Genomic DNA, 16,809 nt, shown 5'->3' on the forward strand with positions numbered 1-16,809 from the left:
CTAACTGAAGCAGGCCCCCTTCCAGTCTCCCCTCATTTTCGGCAGGAAGACAAGCAGGACAAATTTGCCAGCCCAGAAGGTGTGCCCACCTCTGCCAACCCCACCACTCAGGTGGGGGAGGCGAGGTGAAGCCCACTCTTCAGTGCCCGCCATCTTGCAGATGGCAGACACTACCCAATCAGGATTAGGGATTGTGCTCTCTCCTCCACGTGGGGTGAGCACCCCAAGGGTGTAGTCACCGTAAGGTCAGTAGCCCATTGGCTAATGACCTCGAGGCCCCTAAATATAGTATTTAGGGGGCAGCCCTGAACCAAGAACTCAGATTACCGCAGCCTACGAAGAAGAAGGACAAAAGAAGACGCCGTGCAGAGGAGACTGCAGAGAACAAAGAACTTGGCCCCAGCCCTACGGCCGTCTGCAGTTTCCAAAGTTCCTGAGCCAGAAGTTGTCCTGTCCTGCAGTCAGCGACCTCCAGAACCCTGGGAGAACTGGCTGCCTTCAACAAACAACGGATCTCCTGTGAACAGCAGCTCTGTTTAAAAGAAACAGCCAAGAATGACTCTGAGCTTGGTGAGGACAAAGAAACCAGACGCCTGGAACCACCACTGCTCCCTATGGTCCGAGTGGCCCACCAGTCCCAGCGAGGTTCCACAGCTCTCCAGAGTCTGAGCCCACTGTTGGTTGACCCCTCCAGGACTCCCTGATATTGTCTGCAGTCTCTGCACTGAGACCGCCCCCCCAACCGCCAGTGGCACGGTAAGGTGAAATCCAACCTCAAAAGACATCCCTGCACCTAGCCGCCCTGCACACTGGAGAAAAGAACCTGAGGTTTCACCTACGTCCCCGAGCCCTCCAACTTACCTACCCAGTTGTTGGTTCCTCCCGGAAGTTTTCTTATACCGAGCCTGCAGCTGAAAACTAAAACCCCCATTGAAAACAACAGGGCACCTGACGCCAACACAGCACCCAGCCACTGCTGCAGGTGCACATTGTGTGCTAAACTTGATCCCCCTTTACCCTATTCCTAACAGCAAGAGCTTTGCTCCCACAACCTTGTGGCCTGCTCGTAGGCAGCCACCAACCGGAGTCCCCCTTACCCCATTGGATAACATTGGGCCTCAGCACCCGGCCATCCTAGTGCCGCTGAGGGTGTAACAAGAGTGCATCCTTGACCCTGGGGGACCCTGAGTCTAACTTCGGAAACCCAACTCCCACAACAAAGTACTTACCTCTGAACCGATAATACTATTATCTCCCATAGGATAACATTGACTGTTTTTCTATGAAACGTTTCGAAGTGTGGAGTTGGAAAATCTATACCAGTCTCTAAAACTGTAACCAAATAACAAAAACGCTTTTACTTACCTGTTTACTGGAAATATCCCAGTGCGGTATCCAGGCATACTACACTGTGTGAGAAAAGTAATCTGCAGAGTAATCTACTTGACATTCTATTGAAAAGCCAATACAAAGTATATGTACAATATTTCAAAGCATTGCATTACTAGCAGTTCTACTGTAATCAAAGTAAAGTATATACACAACTGCAATTCCAACTGTATATTCTTACAATCCAAAGTGTATTATTACTGCAAAGTATAAGTCACTTACCTGTGCCAGGCTGGCTTGGTTCTAGGAAATAAAATAACTAAAAGAATATGTTTATACAAACAAAAATGGTCTGAGTTCAGTCTTTAAGTGTGTGACAATCATTTGCTGATTGAGTGTGAACAACAAATGCTTAACACTACCCTCTGATAAAGCCTTACTGCTCGCCCACACTACCACAAATAGAGAATAAGGTGCTATCTACTTTTACCTCTGCCTACCTTTGGGATTCCACTGGACTCTGTGAACACTATACCTCACTTTGGTATAGTATACACAGAGCCAGCTTCCTACACTCGAAGAAAGCAACATTTTCTATGGATTATCCTTTGCAGTGGTGTGAAACGGAGGTGAAATATCTGGGGTTGACAGTCTCTAGGGACAGGGAGGAAACACTGCAGGCAAATTGTGGCACATCCATAACCTCCATCGCAACTTCAATATCACGCTGGATAACAGAGCCTCTGCCCTTGGCGGGCCGGATCTCCCTTATCAAAATAGTTATCCTTCCAAAGCTTTTATATTTTTTCTCAACATCCCCCGTTCCCCCAACCCCCCCTCTCCCCTCCCCTCCCCAGGAAGAACATTCTTTTAAAAGTTGCAAATGCAACTACTTCAACTAACTTGAAGGTGGGGGGGGGGGGTAGACACCCCAGAGTCAATTGGAAGACACCCTCCCATTTGCACTTGGGGGCTTCGATGCGCCTGATATGGAACTCTATTATCTTTGCGCACAGACCCACTATGCGGCCTATTGACTCAATCCACCTCCATATATGCCCCACTTAGCCATTGTCCTCCTACTTGGGAGCTAGAGTCCCACGAGAAGAGATCACCTACTCCACTGTTGCATGCCCTAATCTTTTGTGGAGGAGACTAGCACGACAGCTATGCAAACCCCTATTATATTCTCCTTGTCTCCCTCCCGTTTCATCATCTGTTCCCTGTCACCCATGAGGGGTTATGCTGCACCATGCAGAGTAAGAGAGAGGGATTAATATGTGGGGAGATCTATATCATGAAGTACAATTTAAATGCCATAGTGACCTATTCAGCGAGAGGTCCCCAACACCACTAGAATTATTTTTATATCTCAGACTACAGCAGGACGTCCGCTCCTTTACAACTAGCTTCCCTCATGAGCCCACCACATTTACGACATTACACAATCTACTGCAGTCACCGAGTCCAGCACATGCAGTTTCCAGACTTTACCGGACTCCCCTTGCGGAGTGGCCAGACACATAGGCGAGTTCCAGACATAGCTGGGACTCGGAACTAAGCAAACCCCTTACTGATGGGCAATGGCTCTACTGCTTCACGCAGGCAAGCATGATAATGGCTTACAGACGGTTGCGTATCATACATTTCAAATTCTTACATCAAGTATACTATACACCGGTAAAGCTGCATAGGTACAAATTATGACCCGAGGACCGTTGCGACTGATGCACGCTGAAGGAGGCAGGATTTTTGCACCTGACCTGGCAATGCGAAAAGGTGCATCAGTACTGGATAGAAGTGGAGATGGCGCTGTATGAAATGGTGGGTACCCCATCACTCTCACTCCACTTATAGCGCTGTTAGGCTATACAAAGGAACTCCCAGATACACATAGGAAATTCATTTATCTAGGACTGTTACTGGCGAACCGCAGGGTTGCATGTCATTAGAGCAGAGGGAGGCCCCCAAATTTAAGGATTGGATAATCGATCTAAGTTATGTTATGTTATGTTAAAAATATTTGTACAGCGCACGGTCACCGGTTTCATGGCGCTAGGGACGAAAGGGGAAAAGAAGGATGCGTGGCTACTCATAGGCTTGTTGGAACAAGTGCGTTTTAAGGAGTTTCCTGAAGAAACCATAGCTGGTAGTGAGTCTGAGGTTACTCGGGAGAGAATTCCACAGCTTGGGGGCCAGAAATGAAAATCGGAGGCCACCGTGTTTTTTTCGCTTAAACGCAGGAATAGTGAGCAAGTTGTGGGAGGAAGAGCGAAGGTCGCGTGAGGGGGCATAGCGAAGGATTCTGGAAGCAATTAATGCCGGGCCCTGATCAGATAAAGCCTTAAGGATGGTGCACCCAAGTTTAAAACTGCAGCGTTTTGCCACCGGGAGCCAATGGAGGCTCTTCAGCAGTGGAGAGACATGTTGGTGTTTGGGCTGACGAAAAACAAGCCTCGCTGCCTGGTTTTGCACCAGCTGCAACCGGCGGAGCTGGTAAGCTGGGATCCCAACATAGAGAGTGTTGGCGTAATCGATACGGGAAGTAATCAAGGCCATGATGACAAGTATAAGAGCCTCCTTGGTCAGAAACCTGCAGATCTTGCGAATTCTGCGAAGATGAAAAAAGCAGGAAGAGGTAACTGCGTTGATTTGAGGCTTCATTGACCGATCTTTACAAATGATGACGCCAAGACTCTTCACCGAATCGGCAGGATGAGGAGGGGAACCCAGAGAAGAAGGCCAGGAGCTAGCATTCCAGGGGTTGGCAGGCCCACCCGTAAGGACTAGCTCCATTTTATCGGGGTTGAGCTTCAACTGGCTGTGGTACATCCATTCACTAATAGAGAGCATGATGGATTGAAAGTTAGTACGGGAAACCGGGGTGGAGTCGAGGGTGAAGACCAGCTGAAGGTCATCAGCATAGTTAAAGATGGTGACCGGGCTATTGCAGAGGGAAGCTATCAGGGGTTGCATATAGAGGTTGAACAGAAGAGGGGATAAGGCCGAGCCCTGAGGGACTCTGCAGGACAGATTAGAGTGAGATGCCGCAAAAGTGGATAGGTGAACCGCCTGGGTGCGCTGATGCAGAAAGGATCTGATCCACCTTAGCGCTAAACCCTGGACACCAGCATTATTGACACGGTCGATCAAAATTTCGTGATCGACTGTGTCAAAGGCCGCCGATAAGTCCAGTAGCACAAGTGCCTGGAAGATGTTCTTATCGGCGCCCTTCCTAAGCTCATCCATCACGGACAGAATGACGGCTTCGGTAGAATGGGCTGGCCTAAAGCCCGCCTGCTGAGCATCAAGAAACTGAGATTTCTCAATAAATAAGCTAAGACAGCTAGTGACGTGGGCCTCCAAAATCTTCCCAAGATAAGGGAGGAGGGAAATGGGCCGAAAATTGCTTAAGACCAGAGGGTCGGCGTTCGTTTTTTTCAAAATGGGGACCACAACCGCGCGTTTGAAGGAGTCAGGGACTATGCTGTTGCTAAGGATTCATTAAGCAGTGCAAGCGGGGGGTCAGGGCAAGCAAGAAAAGCCTCCTTAAGAAGAGGGCAGCAGTCATTAGGTGAGCCCGAGCTCACTTTGTTCAGTAAAGCCACAAAGTCTGTCATGGAAATGGGAGGAAAAACATCCAAAAGTAATGTATTCTTGGGGGGCAAAACCGGGGAGATGGGGTAAGAGGGAGTTGGGATGTTGTCTTTTATAGTAGTGATTTTATTAATAAAATAGAAATGAAGTGAATCACAAAGTGTCTGTGAAGGGCTAGGTTGTGCAGTCACCCGATCAGGTAGTGTAAGTTCATTGACGATGGAAAAAAAATCTTTTGCCTTAGAGGCTGAATCAATGATCTTTTGAGAGAAATATGTTGTTTTGGCTTGGAGGATAGAGTTTTTGTATTGTTTTAACAAAGCAACATATATGGATTTCTCTTCAGGGCCATATGTACGTCTCCAATGGCGTTCAGCCTGACGAAGGGCCAATTTGTCTCTCTTTAATTTTTCAGTGAACCGGCGTTGGGCGTCATGAGGGCGTTTGGTTTTTATTATTTTCAAAGGTGCGACCCTATCACTGACTGATTCCAACCACAGCTCAAGGCAGGAGGCCTGACAGGCAACCGAGGCCTGACCACTGGGGGCGGAAACAGGCAATAAAGAATGGAATTCGTCCAGATTGGCTTGTTTCCAATTTCGAGCCGAGAGGTTGCTAGCCAGAGTCGGGGGAGTGGGAGAGATATGAGCCAAGGTGAAAGAAATAAAAAAGTGATCAGACCAGGAACAAGGGGAGATAAGGAGGGGGAAATGTCAATATTAGAGGTCCAAACTTGGTCCAGGATGTGTCCCTTGGTATGCGTAGCTACCTTAACATGTTGGGAACAGTTCATTCCAAGCAGGAGGTTGGAGAACTCTTCCGAGAGACTACTTTCACGAGTGTCTGTGGGCCAGTAATTAAAATTCCCAATAATGACAATCTTAGCATGGTTAATTACAAGCTGGGAAAATAGGTCACCAAACTGCTGAGGAAACAGAGGCATATGATCTGGGGGACGATAGAAGAGGGCGCAGATAAAAGAAGACCTCGGAGAGGAAGAGACTATCCACCCTAGGAAGAGTAACGCTTTCCAGGGTCGTGAATTTATACTGTTGACGGATAATGGCTGCAACCCCCCTCCCCCCCCCGCTTTACCCGGAGGCCTATTAGTTTGCAATATATAGTATCCGGCGGGAATAGCAGCAAGGATATCTGGGGCGGAGTCATCTGTCAGCCACGTTTCTGATAGAAGAAGGATATCCGTCTTGTTGGCATCCAGCAGCTGGAAGATCTCGAGTTGGTGCTTCACTATTGAACGCGTATTTAGGTAAGTCACCACAAGAGAATCAGTATCCAGGGGCATGGTGCCGGAGGGCGGCTGGGGGTGCTCACGGGACTGATAGGTGGCACAGGGTGCATGTGGGCTAGGGAGGGGCCTGCGGGGAATTAAAATACCACAGTCCAAGGCTGCCCTCCCAGCACAAGGATTCAAGGGCCCGTTGTGTTGGAACTTATGGAGGTCAGACCAGAGGTAAGTGACCAAACAGGCATTATCACTGGCCCCTGGTCCCGGACGGGCGCAGACGGGCTTGCCTTTGGCGCATCCGCTGCGCCTCCGTCCGTTCTTCATCTTAAATAGATCTAGGGAGGGAAATAACTAGCCCGCTAACCTGCGGGATCTCTGTGGCAGGCCGGAAGTAGTACAGTATGTAGCGCTCGCAGTAAGACCCTCCGTGCAAACGGCACAATGCCGCGGCGGAACGGGGTCAGGAGCGTGAAGATGCCAGATGGGTCATCTAAAACAATGAAGGAAACAACTGACCACGTATGCAGAGCTTTTGCCTCTGACCTCCCGCCCACTGGATATTTAGGCTTCCTTACAGGCATACCTAAGAGATGTGACCGATTCATGCAACATAAGATAGGCTGCTGGCATTTAGACAGCGCTGCAGATTTAGAATGAGACTAAGGATGGTGTGGAGACGATAATAGATTTCCCCATATGCAGTAGAAGGGGGCAACGGGAACACTCCCCCTTCCTCAATGATAGGGACATTCACTATTATGCTGTGTAGCTGCAAATTTATTGCTGTTCACCAGGGATCTGGGCGAGGAGGGCAGCAGAGGGCTTTTAGAGGGAACCATAGGTATGTGTTACTCAATCTACTCTAATAAAGAGCGTTGGAAATGGTAGAGATTGTTGTTTATGGTTCAACTTGAATGTATTGTGAAAGGGCGTATTATGCAGAAAATTATATATGCACCTCTGTACTTCATGGTTAAAATTTAATAAAGAAATACAAAAAAAGAAATACAAATATAGAGAATCCTTGCAGGAGTGGGAGAAAATTGGTACTAGTTGGGATATCTTCCTCACAATCCTGCTTGGTGATTTGCTAGGTTATATTCACCCTGTGAAAAAAGGGTTGAATCAATCAATATCTGTTAGATGTTTTTAGATTTCCATCCCAGTTCCTAAGGGGATTAAAACATGAACTGGAATAAAAATAAGTATGATTCATTGAGTAATGCTATTGGTCTTGCATATGATCCCACAACTCATAAACTCACACCCTACTATTGTTGTCAAAAGACCATGCAATTGTGGCACCCAGTGAGCATCCCTGCTCATCTATTGCAAATAAACATCCCTCTTCTGGAGAATAGGTAATGCTACACCCCATCTACCCTGTAGAATACATTGTATTTGCTCGATCAAATGTATGGTAAATAATGTTTAATCAAATTGCAGAGTATGAAATAATAATGCAATAGTCCCCATTGTCCCGTAAGATTTGTCGTGCTTCTATTCCTTGTACTGTTCTGTCAGATAGATAGAACCTCTACTTATACTATACTCAACCAGATGCTTTTTATGTAGTTTGTAGGGATGTTTAAGTGTGGGGTAGTGAAGCATGTTAGTCTAAAGAAAATCAGGGAATATTTATGCTCTCATATAGAGGGAAATAAGTTGCTAGTTTAAGTCAGACGGCCATGGGAGTGACTTACTGGCTCAGTAAGATCATAACAAGTAGGCGTCTCTAACTTGATTGGTGTTGTGCAGCTGTGTGGATGAACTTTCACTCATATATTCAATTTGTTAGTGTTTGTGGCCTGTAACATGTATGTAAAACTAGGATATGGCCAACCATCTAAAGGAAACTCATGGTTATTTCAAATCACTTGTGAAAAAATAGCTGTAAAAATATTATCACACTTTGCTGTGTTTGTAGTCGTTACCCTGTATTTATTTGTCTAGCTGGTCAGCCGAGTAGCTAAGTCATCTGATCAATACTGTGACAGATAACCCCTTCACCTTCATTGCCCTGAATAGCACTCCTGGCCGATAAATCCTTCTGAATAATTGTCTTGAGATCTTGTTACAAAACACTTACTAGGAGACAAGCTCACATACCATGAGTTGATGTTGAGTTCATGTTAATCCACAACGATGTAAATAGTACATTTAATGCGCAATGGGCATATTAAGTGCAATAAGATTTTATAAAAGGTTCTAACTGTAGATCGGTGCTGGTAAAAATCAGTTTTACCTAGCAGTTTTGAAAATATTACAAAGATTTTAACTGTATTATAAACCTTTTTTTTAAAATTATGATATTTAGGTAATATGTGTTATAAGTAAGTTTTAATTAACTGAACAATTTCGTATCTACTACTACAATGGTAATAACATAATCCTTTAGAATCAACATTATAAAAGGTATGTAACCTTTTCTTAGTAGGCCTGTGGCGAACTGCATGATTTTCTCATGGTCTAAAACGAGAAAAAAACCTTGTTTATATTTGCTTGCCTAATGCTTCTCCATTGCCATCTCATATCAAGAATCCACAAATTATTCCTGCTTTGATTGTGTACTGAAAGTTATTGTCACTTGCTATAGAAACATCCTTGGGTTGTTCATTTCTTAATACCTTTGCCGCAAAGCTAATTCCCCCGCAGTGCTGGGTGGGGGGGAGGGGGCACAGCGCCACAGTGCTTGTGACGAGCACGGCTCGTCACGCTGCACGGTGTCGCTGTACTCATGACGAGCTGAGCTCGTCCTGACCACGCCCGTTTTTCAGAACGTTCAGCACAGCAGGGGAATAAGCCCCGCGTGTGAGCGCCGGCGTGTCCTGACGAGCTCAGCGCCACCGTGCCTCATGACGAGCTGAGCTCGTCACGAGCATGGGAGGAGTTAAGGAATGATGCTCCACTCTGTGTCTAATAAAGTTGAAGACCTTTGCTTATTCTACTTAGGCAAAATGTGCTTTTCCGACTTCTCCTAGTTCACAATGTAATGAAAGATAAAAACATGCTTAATATGTTTGAAATGGATGTACTAGTAAGTTGAATCTCCAGACTGGTTAACCACTCCAGGCTGTTCTCCAGTCTTGCTCCACCTTTTAGCTCATGATCCCCTACCATAGTTTTCTAGCCAGTTTGCTGCATTTACCACTGCTCCAAATGTGAAGAAGTTAGTGAACGTATATAGGAAAGTGCCCCTTTTTGCATGGTTACCTTCTAAGTTTTTGCTAGATACATGAAGCCAATTTGACTGAGGGTTCCTTGGGTCCCTGCCAATCAGGTTCCCAGGGCATGTGTTCTTTTCCACAGTTGGCACACCTCTGGGCAACATGTAAGCTCCTTATGCCACCTCAGAGACTCCTCTCCTAAACACCCAACACAGGCTGCGTGGTTTGGTTCAGGCTAAATCCATAGATCCCTGGATGCCATGTCCACCAACACTGCCTGTGACCAGGGTAAGCCACCCCTCCAGCAGGCCGTACAGCCCTAAATTCAGGGTGTACCTTACCACCCGTGAGGGCATATTTGCATGACCAATATGCCCCTAAGTGCAGTGAAGTCATTTTGAGTATAGGGGCTGGGAGTCTGTCATTACAAACTCTTTAGCTCCATGATGGCTCCACTGAAAACTGGGAAGTTTGGTACCAAACTCCTGAGCACATTAAACCCACACTGATGCCGATGTGGGATTTAATGTAAGATGCACTCAGAGGGCATCTTGGAGATATCTCCTGAAAAACGACCAGCCCTGTTGTGGGTCCTCATTGGCTACCAGCCACCTGCCACCACTAGACAGGTTTCTTGACCCCTGTGTAGAGAGCCTCTGCTCTTTGTGTCCTGAAACAAAGCTCATCTGGGGCAGAGGTGTCCTGCCTCCTCCCCCAGGATGGGTAGGGTCCATGAAGGGGTAGCTTTAAAGGCTTGCTGCGTTTGTTAGCTACCCCCAGCCGCCACTGCTGCTATCAGTAGCTGGCTCCCACTGTTTCTGTCCCTCACTTTGATGGCAGAATTAGCGGGAAAACCTAGTGAGAAAGGGAGATGTATCCACATTTGCCCCCCCCGCATGTGGGGGAGGCAAAGTGAAGCACACATCTCAGTTCCCTCCATCTTGAAGATGAGGGGACTACCCTTGTCAGGACGAGGTGCCACTGGAGCGTGGCGTAAGAGGGGGTGTTAGATAAGATCTTGTGTTTGATGCTTGAACTGTCTTGATTCAGTCAAGAGTAAATTAGTTCAGCTTGACAGTATGTGGCCAATTTGTTTGCCTTTTTTACTTTTATATATTCTTTGTAGAAGGATGTCCAGTAGGCAATTTGCATACCTGTATTATCTATGTATGTAGGGGTATTTATGTTACTCAAAACGTAGCTCGGATGCAATAGTGCACTAATCCACCACATCGACACTCTCGCACATCCTTGAATCTAGAAACTATATCCTTTAAAATGTATACTTCTTAATACTTTATTCTCTCTCTAATTTTACTGTCACAACATTTACTTTAGAAAGAGGAACAAGATATTCACTCAAAAAGAGAAATGGAAGAAAGAATAATAAGCATTGAAATTCCAGAGGTTTTAAAGAAAAAGCTTGAGGAAGACTGCTACTACATCAACAAAAGAAAAAGGGTATGAAAAGGCACTTTTCAGTCCTTCACCTTCTTATAAATTGCATTTTTACTATCTAATAAGTTCAGCTTTATTTTCTAATTAAAATTATTCTAAGTAACTGATAATAGTCTGCCTTTCCCTTTTGATTAAGTATTATTATCCACAACTTTTGACATCTTGCAAATTTTCTTTAAATTCTTATCTATCTTTGTCACTTCATACATAGCTCCCAGAAGTTATGCTTTTAACATTGCTGCTGATCAGTATAAAGTCCGTAGACATATATTTTGAGTAGAATGTCTGAAGTGTTAACATTCTTAAATTACTCCCTTTGTCTCTGTATCATGGTAAACATTTCCTTGATTTATCATTTTAGCTGGTGAAGTTGCCTTGTCAAACCAATATTATCACAATTTTAGAGTCGTATGTGAAACATTTTGCAATTAATGCAGCATTTTCAGCAAATGAGCGATTTCGAAACCATCAAACGACTTCCAACGTTAATATGAATTTGCACTACATCCCACCAGAAAAGAAGTAAGTGTCCTTTGGTGTACTGTTCATTAATTGGTCACTGTATCAGTGTCTCTCATTTTTTATGTTTTTGATCCGAGTGCCTCTGTCTACAAACCAACAAACTTTGATTGTTGATAGGAATAGAATATTTAGGTGGGCTGTCTAAATGCTATCTGAATTTAAGTACCAAGAAATAAACAAATGCATTTTTATGTTAAGCTGATTTAATGCTTAATGGTTGCGTATCCTGTAATTTTTCCAGTGTCGAACTGTGTAAAGAAATGGTGGATGGGCTAAGGATCACTTTCGACTTTACGCTGCCATTAATTTTGCTATACCCGTATGAACAAGCTCAATTTAAGAAAGTGACGTCATCTAAGTTTTTTCTACCTATAAAAGAAATTCCAGTTGTAGTAAACAGGTAAGATTACACCTTCTCCTTTATGTTTTTGTATCCTTCCCTATGTCTGTGGTTCCTGCACCTACTCACAATCCTAGCCGAATGCCATCTTCCTTCATTTTGTCTTCTTCTCTCTCGAAAAAAATAAAAAGACAGAAGTTCAAACACTAGCACATCTAGTTATTGTAACTCTTTCTTCTTCAGCTCTCCCTGTGTTGATTCTAATTCATGTCAATGTGCAGTTTGATCTACCTTCTACATGAGTCACTCTGGCTGTAGTAACTTGCCCTTAACAACTTTTTTTAATTTCTTGGGGTACTTCACCTGTCCAATGCATTTCATGATGTAACTCTTATCTTTATTAGTTTGTTTGACTAGTAAATGTTGTGACTTCATTCCCATTCTGTTTAGGGTTGATCATTCAGGATGCCATGGATTAGAGTGTTTGTTTTTACAGGCTTGTAGACAGTTCATATGTCCATTCCCTTTAAAATATGTTTTGTTGCATCTGTGGCGCTGTAAATACACATGCTCTGCATACTCCTGTGTTCTAGTGTTGGGTGCAGATGTTTGCAAGTTTTTTTCATTGTAGTTATTTTCAAATTTCAAGACCTGTTGTGACTCCACCCTAATCGATAATGCAATAGGACAAAGACACAACCTCAGATTATTTTCTTCTGCCATTATGTTTGGGCATTTGAGTGCCAGCTCAAGGAATCTTTCCTGGGAACTTCAGTGCAAACCATTGGGAATTAGACCTAAGGGACAAGAACACTTCAGCAACCATCAGTGAGAGCCGTAGAGAAGTCTTTTCCAGGAACCAGCCACTTAAACGCACCATGGCTAAGAATATGACTTGCTGGACCGCAACCAGGGATGCTCAGCGGCGGTCGCACTGAGAAGTCTGGACAATAAGGTACTATTTGGAGAATGACTATTGTGAGGGGTGTGAAGGATAGAGCATGCTTTCTGTTCTGTCTTATTTGCAAAACCAAATCCCGTTGGTCAAACCAATGCAGAGTCTGCGGTCTATACTGGTCCCCTCAGCACAACAAGATGTCTTGCTCCTTCTGCAAGGCCTTTGTGCAGAAAGACTATTTAATACTAAAGGCCTGGCGCTGGGCACCCCATAAGATGTAGTGCCAGCATTGGCCCCCCGACCCTGAACATTTTCAGCTGCGATGATATCTTCGAGAACGCGGGAGAGGGAGCATGGGCCATCAAGTCTTTCATAGGTGCATAGATATAAGAGCCTGGCATTGCTGTCTTCCTAGACATCGGAGTCTGAGCAAGAGGAAGAAGAGGTCTGTGGCTGTTCCCAGAAGCCCACAGGGCTAAGACAAAGACCACACCTAGCATCTCTATCCCTCCTCTTCAGCCCTCCCCACATGCTTGAAGGACAACCTGGGATGGCCCAGCCTTGAAACCATCAGCCAAGTTGAGGCAGAGAAGCACTGGCTAGTGAGTGTTGAGTTGAGTCCCAAGCTAAGCCTCGGTATGCACCGAGCTTCAAGTCCAGTTCTGGCTGCTGAGCCCACTCAATCCTGAGAGTCTGTCTCGACTCAGAACAAACCCTTGGCGAAGGATGCTGGGCTGTGCCAACCGTCATCACACCTCGAGCCTGAGGCACCTGCAAACCTGCTTCTCATCCGAAGTACACTCTGAGGCCGCGAACCAGGCCTGTTCCTAAGCAACCCTCTACTCAATTCAGCCTTGAGAGAGATGCCAATCATGCTGCAGCTCCCGGATGTTTAGAACAATAATCCGGTATTTGTAAAGTGCAAACTAATCACCCCATAGGTTCTCAATGCCCTGTGGGACATCAGGGAGATTAAGTGAGCTGTTGCCCAGAGTCACATGATGCTGACCTGCCGCCTGTGCCGGGTATTGAACCGGGAGCCCCGTGCTCCGGAGTTAGACGCTTTGGTGGCTGCACCACACCTTTCCCTCTATGACACTAAACAAAGGATGATTTTCATTCACGTGGAAAAACTGGCCAGGCCCCTTTCACAGGAGCTCCCACAGACACACCATTCCTAATCACTAGATATGATAGGTTTAGTTTAGTTTTTGAAGAAACGTTCCAATAATTGCCAGTCACTCTCCATTTCCAAAGAGGGTTAGGGCCACAAGCCCACCACCACTACCGGTTGTGATTTCCTACACCTCCCAACACCCCCCGTCACCACCACCCCGTCTCCATAGTCCTCTTCACAATGAGTCCACACAAACCAGGAAACACATACTACCCTGGAGGCTCCTATTGTGAAATGTAGTGCCTTCGGGAGGATCCCTGGGAAGACTACCACGTGAACCTTCAAGATGACATGGATACTTGTCTGGTTATGGCTGGGCCTCATGATGGCACTGATGTGTCCCACAAAGTAATACAGAAGGCTGCACTGCATCATAGTGTAAAGCTACATGTAGTATAGGTGGAGGATACGTTTCTCATCAAGAACCTCTAGAAGACTGAGAGGACAATGCAGTACCTCCCATTGCTTGTGGATAAGCTTAAGAGGGCTATGGAAAACTTTGAAGACAAAGTGATGACAAGAATTGTGACACCCTCCCCCGCAACCTCCCCACTCCCGGCCAAAACATTTGTTAAAGCTTAAAGCACCTCCAGCTCTGTATCAGGGAGCCTCGCACGAGCTAATAGTCTGCCTGACGAGGAAACATGCCTTCGCCAAGGAGGCCCCCCAGAAAACAAGAGGAAATGGTTGCTTACCTGTAATACTGTTTCTGCTTCAATCTCCATTGAAATTGTTAGCACTGAATAGTCCTGGCCACATGCAGGATCCCAGAGCACTTCTTTCAAAGTCATGTTTTGTGGAAAATCTTCACCTTACCGCTGAAAGGCCATGAAGCACATGACACAGATACATAATTTAGCATTTAAAGAAGGCTGTTTTATTTCAATTAGATTAACAGTTGGAAAAAAAACTCAATAGAAGGTAAGAAAAGTGACATTTTAAATCATGCTTCACAACATCCTTTTATTTTATTTTAAAGTGAATAAAAGGGAAGGACATGGCAATGTAGCTCTATGGATTGCAGCTATTGATAATCATAAGCACTGAATAGAATGGCTTGCTCGTCACAGAATTTGTGATTGAATAGGTAATAAGAACAGATCCATAAAAGTAAGCAAAGATCTCTTGATGAGGGCAGTTCACCAAACGTGCCAGATTTTTCCACCATATTCTTGCCCTAACAACGTGCTTTTAAAGTAATACTATGCCATTTATTTTCAAATGTGCACTGGAAAAAACCCTGACGTTTCATTAAATGACCTTCAACTGCGCTCCTAATTCAAAGAATGCCTATATTGTGCTTCAAAATGTGCTCTTTGCCACAAAACATTCTTACAAATAATACACATTAACCTGCCTTTGATAATATGAAGTTCAGTGCAGTTGTAGCATAAATGTGCAATCAGATTTCCAGCATCTGTGTACCTTCAACATCTATCAAGGTGCCAATATTGCATACCATTTTGTGAGTGTTGTTCATGGGCCAGAGAGGATGGACTCTGTGGAGCATCACAGGACAGTGGGTCTTGGACTAGGAGAATAGTCTACACTGAGTATGGTTGCTGTTTTGTCAGAATCTTCCAAAACTGCATAGGTCTTTGTCAGACTCACTAGAAACAGTAGTAAGTCTAGAGCGAAGTCCTCTGTAGGTAATGCAGTGGACAAATCAAGTACTAAGTCTGGGCAGTGAACTCCGCTTGCGGAGTTTTCCGCACTCCGCGTTACGTGAAGCTCGCGGAATTCCCAAAAACTTTGCTCCGCTGAGTTTTTTTCCTCGATCGCGCCAATCAGCATCAAGTTGGCAAGCGCGAGCGAGGGAAATCAACCGCCAAGCGAGAGAAGTCTCAACGCGGGCAGTCGGATTTCTCAGTGCGAGTGGCCCGTATGCTCGCGTTGAGAAACCGTATGTTTGCGTTGAGAAAGCTGCCTCTCGGGTTGAAAATCTACTCGAGAGGGCGAAAGGAAGCAGCGCCTGCTTGCGCCCATGTGCATGGTGCCCTTCGCGATAATTTCACAGCGCGAATAAACACCCGGCACATGACTATTATCGCGAACTACATTTTTTCTAACCCACTCTGCCCCTTGCGGAGCACCGCAGAGTGGCTGAGGTTTTTTTTGTACTGTGCGAAGTTCCGCGTTGCGTAACTCCGCGAACTCTGCCCAGGCTTATCAAATACCCTTGAGAGTAGCTTCTAAGGTTTTTCTCAGTACTTCGTTGAAAATATGCATATGAGGCAGTCGTTTTTGTGTCTCTGGTGGTTCTGCGTTGTGCTTTCTTATGAGATGTTGGTATGTTTTGGTGAAGGGCATTATGGGAAGAGAAGTGCTTATTATGCTTGTGGTCAGTGGGACTATTGTGTCACAAATTACTTTTATTACAGGTCAGTGGGGCAATGATGAGCAGAAGACATTGAAAGATTATACTACTACCGCCAACGCTGCGCACACTTGTGTAACCCTGGCTTAACTACATTCCAGGATTCCATAATGGCTGCTGAGCAGACCTGTTCTGCCTGGGATGGCAAAGCAACAATTTAGACCTGTTCTGCTTTTCCGTTGTACACAAGACTGCTCTTGTTTAACATTTTAATTTTATCAGAGAAATAGGAGTCAAAGTGTGAGGTTGTGACATCCTGACACCATAAAGCTACCTCTGAGGGCAATGCTAAATCCTATGTAAAGCATTAAATAGCAAACCTTCCTTTTGAGTTTCAAAGTTTCTTAGGATGGATTGCACATCATACATACTGGCTTCAGCTATTCTTGATGAGAGTTCTGCCAAGGAATCAAAAATGTGTGCGCTGGGTGAAGGAACTCCTACTACAGGATTTCTTGAATCAACTCTCCGCCTAAGAGTTACTCGTGCCGCAATCTATCGTGACCTCTAGCGATTATACTGGAGTGAAGACCTCTCCTGATCAATGGTCAAATACCAGGGATTTTATCATCTTTGAACACTGATTTGATCTCCCATTTTCAAAATAAAACAGGTTTCTGAGACTCTAAGATTACATCAAGAGTAAACTAGCTGGCACAAAATGTGTTAGCTCTATCTACACGTTGACATTAAACCTC

General features: G+C 45.1%; 1 protein-coding gene across 1 annotated transcript in view; it reads left to right on the forward strand.

Annotated features, from left to right (window-relative positions):
• The window catches only part of MSL3 (MSL complex subunit 3), a 176,263-nt gene that overhangs the window by 76,468 nt on the left and 82,986 nt on the right, over window positions 1–16,809 (forward strand). The window contains exons 6-8 of the mRNA XM_078657908.1: window positions 10,678–10,800; window positions 11,159–11,319; window positions 11,561–11,719. Of these exons, the coding sequence (XP_078514034.1) occupies window positions 10,678–10,800; window positions 11,159–11,319; window positions 11,561–11,719 (443 nt within the window). The remainder of the gene's footprint in view (window positions 1–10,677; window positions 10,801–11,158; window positions 11,320–11,560; window positions 11,720–16,809) is intronic.

The sequence above is a fragment of the Lissotriton helveticus genome, chromosome 8 (genome assembly GCF_964261635.1).
Source record: "Lissotriton helveticus chromosome 8, aLisHel1.1, whole genome shotgun sequence".
Classification (NCBI taxonomy): domain Eukaryota; kingdom Metazoa; phylum Chordata; class Amphibia; order Caudata; family Salamandridae; genus Lissotriton; species Lissotriton helveticus.